The sequence below is a fragment of the Thermobia domestica genome, chromosome 7 (assembly GCF_964235325.1).
Source record: "Thermobia domestica chromosome 7, izTheDome1.hap1.1, whole genome shotgun sequence".
Classification (NCBI taxonomy): Eukaryota; Metazoa; Arthropoda; class Insecta; order Zygentoma; family Lepismatidae; genus Thermobia; species Thermobia domestica.
The window spans coordinates 115,669,428-115,675,339 of NC_137460.1; the positions used below are offsets into that span (position 1 = coordinate 115,669,428).

The 5,912-nt window shown below is 35.3% G+C and overlaps 1 protein-coding gene across 1 annotated transcript; it reads right to left on the minus strand.

Moving 5' to 3' along the window:
* Nucleotides 1-1,314: 1,314 nt before the first annotated feature.
* LOC145689297 (uncharacterized) lies at nt 1,315-5,643 on the minus strand. The gene is made up of 2 exons (XM_081763437.1): nt 4,127-5,643; nt 1,315-1,330 (listed from the first exon to the last, which is right to left on the minus strand). Exons 1-2 carry the CDS (start codon nt 5,641-5,643, stop codon nt 1,315-1,317), a joined length of 1,533 nt encoding a protein of 510 aa, XP_081619563.1.
* Between the last annotated feature and the right edge of the window lie 269 nt (nt 5,644-5,912).

Below are 5,912 nucleotides of genomic sequence, written 5' to 3' on the forward strand. Positions count from 1 at the left end.
TATGAAAGGAATGGACCCCTATACATGACCATAGAATCATATAAGGTAATAGGACCTCATCCAAGGAGATAAATTAGGTCGAAAACCAAACACGTGGTACAACGTATTGCTTACGTTTATAGTTTGGCAATTTTGTACCCCTAAAAGGGAACGAGGTGGACCACCCAAATTTATAGTGATCCATATTAGGGTCCTGTACTATAATACCCAATGTTTAAATTGGGCAATTTCTAAAAATGAAGGGGTGGGCCAAGGTACCCCTCCCAAATTTTTAAAGGGGTGCATTAATATACCCATGTCTTATGAAAGGGAATGGACCCCTGTATACGCCCATATAACTATATAGGGTAATAACACCTCATCCAAGGGAATAAATTAGGTCAAAAACCTCCGAAATTTGAATTTTTGGCAATTTTTTACCCATAAAAGGGAACGACATAGACACCCAATACTGATAGAGGTACATACTATGGTCCTAGGCTACCATACCCAATTTTTAGATTTGGCAATTTCCAAAATTTAAGGGGGGTGGTCCTATGTACCCCTGCCAAAATTTAGGGGGTGGGCCAAGGTACCCCTGCCAAAATTTAGAGGGGGTGGTCCTAGGTACCCCTAGGTCATTGACCCCGGGCCAAGGTCATTGACCTTTGACCTATGACGTCACAAAAATTTTTGCTGACTCGGCGAGCCATACGGGGGGGACTACTACTGAAACACAACGATTACTAAAAATAATATTTGACAGTAGTTTTCGTGAAATAAAATAAGTAGATGTTTGTAGAATATGGCGTAAATTGTCTGAGAGTTCATGATCTTTTCTGATGAAGATGAAATGGCTCAATAATGAGAAAGTTAATCCAATGTGATTTAAATGAAATATTTCCATGAGAATTTTGTAAAAATATTCCGATTTGTGTAAAACATAATTTGTGTTTTGTTAAAGTTGTATTGTTCGTTGTTAAAATTTGTTAAAAGAAAGAAGAAGGATTTCTCGCTTCCACAATGCTCATCATTACTACTACTACCGTACTACTACTATTACTACTACTACTACTACTACTACTACTGCTGCTACCTTTACTACTACTGCTACTACTACTATTACTACTACTACTATTACTACCACCATCACTACCACTACTATTATTACTACTAGTGCTACTACTATACCACTACTACTACCACTACCACTACTACTACTACTAGTAGTAGTAGTAGTACTATAAAATTATTATTATTATTATTATTATTATTATTATTATTATCATTAATAATAATAAATGTATAGAACTATCAATGCTAGCAATGCTGGTTTTAAAAATGTAGCACGCTAGAAATTACAATTTAATATTTATTTAATTATGAAACGTTATTCATTTATTTATTTTCGTTTTAATATAACATAAGGATCAGTCATAAGTTTTGCCTCAACATATATGTGTCACATGTGGCGTCTGTGTCCCGTAACTAAGGTAATTTAAATCGTTATGAAGTTTCGATTTCCATAAAAAAATATTCTTATTACATTTTCTATAATATTAGTATTTCGATGTATTTTTAGAATTTTTGTTAAATATACTCTCAGCCATTTTTTTTAAAGTAGCTTATATCTATTCCTATACCTTCCATTACATCCTTGATTTAAACTAAGTAACGTTGAACTATAAAAATATTAAGTTAGTATACACCGTATCCTCCCAGATTTTTTCTTTTCTTTTCTTTCTTTTTTCTTTTCTTTTCTTTTTCTTTTTTCTTTTTTCTTTTTCTTTTTCTTTTTCTTTTTTTTGCATTTCTGCCATACATTCAATTTTAAGGGTTGCACAATACTATGTTACACAACATATTTGTAATTAGTACAATACAATTGGCTCGGAAGAGGTGGACAATGATAAGCGCTACTTCTGGTGAAGCTGAGTTTTTAGATGAAATGGGCTGGGATTACACCAGAGAACAATATGTTGGTAGGTTAATTTTGAAAATATTCTTGCAGATGGCTTGTTTGCATTGCATTGCAAATTCCATGTCTATAATTAGTATCATCATCATCATAGGTATTCTGCCATTATTGGAAGGTCACTTGCCGCAACTGAGAAACCTCTATGCTTCACTCTCTTCCGCTAACCTCTTCATCTTCACATAGATTTTTCTGTTTTGATATCGTCCATTAATTGTAGTCTCCTTCTTGCCAGCATACCTTCTAGCACGTCCCTTAGAACGCAGTTCCTTCTTAGAAAATACAATTGATAAATACCGGTATATATGTACTTGTTAAGCTTGTATTAGGGAGGAAGTATGATCCTTGCCCTTCTCAAATGACTCCTCTATTCTCAAGTATTGAAGATTAGAATTAATTTTCGTTACAAGACATGGGGTAACAGATAAGAATGCGTTACTGTTACGTGGAAGACTGGTTACACAGTATAATTTCGTAACTCGTTGTTACTTGGTTAAAACGAGCAGATAAAAAGAAAAAAAAAAACATACATCAAAACTACTTTGAATTAATATAATAGTAGGTCTCCTTGACTACAGGATGACAAGTTGTTTGTGGTACAAAATATGCTAGGCAAGTAAGTCAGTCTTTAAATCGTTACTTAAAAATCACCAAAGAAAGTCGACAAACAGAAAATTGATTTTTTCTTTCTATTTTGGAAGTTGAATCCCCTAGAATTAGCGTCTTTCACTCCCCAAACCCCAAATTCACAATAATAGACTTCAGCGGGGTGTTAGACTTCACTAAGGCAGGAACACAGATACAAGACAACATACTTTCATATCAACTTTAGTTTAAGTCGTTTAATCAAATTCATTTCAGAGAAATTAATATTTAAAACATTTCGACTTCATAAACACTTCTGACCAGAGTATATACACTTGTTTATTAAAAACTAAATTCCAGTGTAACAGTTTCAACAACGTAACGTTGTCTTCATCAGACACCAACTGAAAGAGATATCTTAGAGCGCATTTATATATACTAAAAGTGAAAGTCCTTGTGTGCATGGGAAGCCATCTGGGTCGGACTTCCCCGGGCGTCACCTTCCGGCCACCTGCCCTGACTTAATTACCCTCCCACCTGTGTTTATCTTTTCCAGACACACCTGTTGTTTATCCTGACCAATTGCCTTAAAACATTTTCTCTTAATCTACCTCCGATGCCTATTAGAAATAAATAACAGACTATACTTCATACAACTGAGTATCAATACAGCAATACAAATATATATATATATAGACATAAAAATAAACTATAAAATATAACAATATATAAAAACTCTATATAACTATATACAATATTAAACTATAACAATATTAAACTATATATACTATTAAATATATGAATATAAATTACATATAAATATGTTCAATCTTTTTTTTCCTTTCAATTTGTTCTAATAATTTATCCCATAGATCATGTATTAACAGTCCACTTGTCCAGTTCATTAATTTGTCACTTTTCTCTTTCTTTATTCTTCGTGCTTCCTTCCATTTTCTTATCATTGGTCTATTCTCCCTTTCTAGCCCCTTTACACCTTCCCAATCTATATCATGTCCCGTTTCTTTAACATGTTTATATATGGCATTGTTTTCTCTCTTAAGTCTCACATCATCCCTATGTTGTTTAATTCTCTCCCTAAGTTTTTTCCCTGTTTCCCCTATGTATATCATATCACAATCCTTACACGTCACTTTATACACTACACCTTCATCTTTCTCACATATTTCCTTCGTTCTACTTTTCGCTTTCTTGATCATTTCCAAAATTCTTCTTCCTCCTTTTCTATACGTCTTCACACCACCTCTTCTAAGTAAGTTCTTTAGTACTTCTGTCTTCTCCCCGATGCTCTCTATCCCGTGCCATTTGTTCTCCTCCTCTTCCTTTCTCTCCTTTCTCCTTCCTTTCCTTCTTTCCTCTTCAATTCTGTACTTCCTTAACTTCTGTCTGTTGTACCCGTTCTGCTCTAGTAAACTGTGGAACTTCTCTATGTCCTCCTTCTTTTTCTCCTCTTCAGTATCTATTTCTTCTATTCTTCTCTCCATATTCCTTATGAAGTTTCTTTTGGTGCTGTAATCCACATCACTTCTTTCGTGGCAATAAACTCCTGCTGCACATTCTTTCCTATACCATCTTGTTGTAAATCGTCCATCTTTTCTCTCTATAGTCATGTCCAGGAAGTTTATAATGTTGTTGTTCTCCACTTCCATTTCCAGTCTTATCCCTTTTTCTTCATCTTCAACCTTCTTTATGAATTTTTCCAGTTGTCTCCTTGTTCCTCTCCATACTCCCAAACAGTCATCCACGTATCTGCAAAACAATATAAGGTTGTTTCCACCTTCTTCTATCACTTTCTGCTCCCATCTGTTCATCACCAATTCTGACAATACTGGGCTTAATCTTGAACCTATACTCAGTCCTTCCTTGATCTTGACTAGTTTGTTCCCTATCGTACAAAAACTATTGTCCCATATTACTCTCAAGGCTTTCACTATCTTCTCTTTCTTCCAGTCTCTTATTTCTCTCCCTTTCATCTCATCTTCTATGACCTTCACTATGTAATCCCTCTTTATACTCGGAAACATTGCTTTAACGTCAATACTAAACATAATTGTTTTCTCCTTCTTATTTCCTATACATTCTAACATTCTTTTCACTTCCTCCGTATTCTTTACTCGATGACTCTCTTGACCTATCCGTATCTCTTCTGCTATTTTTCTTAACTCTTCTTCCAATGGTTCTAGACAGTTTCCTCTACAGTCCAACACTGGCCTTAGCTTAATCTCTTCCTTGTGAATCTTCGGGAATCCTTTCATCTTTGGAATCTTTCCTTCTTCTTTTACCCACTTTTTAAACCCTTTTCTTCTTCCATTCTCCACCACTTCCTTGAGTACCTCATCCTTAATCTTCTTCTCTCCTATGACTTCGTATGTTTCGTCACAAAGATCATCCAATTTTCTTTCATACCATTCTTTCTGCATCACTACCACTGCACCTCCTTTGTCCGCTTGTTCAATAACCACGTCTTTCCTCTTCCTCAGTCTTTTTAAGCCCTCCCTTTCTTCTTTCATAAGGTTCCCCTTTCTAACGTAAGCATTCTGTCTCACTATCGCCACCGCTCTCCTCCTTATTCTCTCTCTCTCTTCTTTGTCTTTCACATCCATGATAGCTTCTTCTACTGAAAACACTACTTCTTTGATATCCACTTTTTCGTCTTTCACTTTAAATTTGTGTCCCAGATTTAAGAACTTTCTTTCTTCCTCCGTTAGATCCACATTTCCTATAACTACCACTCTGTTCTCTTCACCAATTGTCTTATTCTCTTTTTCCCATCCTAATATTTCTCCTTTCCTCCGTAATCTTAGTCTCTCCTTTTCCCTAAAACTATTTTGGCATTCTTCCAAATTCTTTACTACACTCTCTCTTGCAAACACTGATAGTCTATCCACTATCTCGGACCACATTCTCTTGGTCACTTTGTCACTCTCTTTATTTTCTTTGGTTCTTTTTCTTATCACGTCCCACACCAACTCTTTTTCTAACTTTTTAACTAGTTTCTTGTATTTCACTGAATCACAATGCACACCTTTCTTGTTCACTCTCAATCCTTTGGGTGTTGTGTTCTCCTGTAGACACTTTCCTCGCATGTGAAATTCCTCTGAATCTGAAAAAGAGGATAGATAGGTGGAAGGACAGGAGAAGGAAAGAGATATCAAAGGAGCAGCAGATAGTGTTCTTAAGAAAGTGTCTACAGGAGAACACAACACCCAAAGGATTGAGAGTGAACAAGAAAGGTGTGCATTGTGATTCAGTGAAATACAAGAAACTAGTTAAAAAGTTAGAAAAAGAGTTGGTGTGAGACGTGATAAGAAAAAGAACCAAAGAAAATAAAGAGAGTGACAAAGTGACCAAGAGA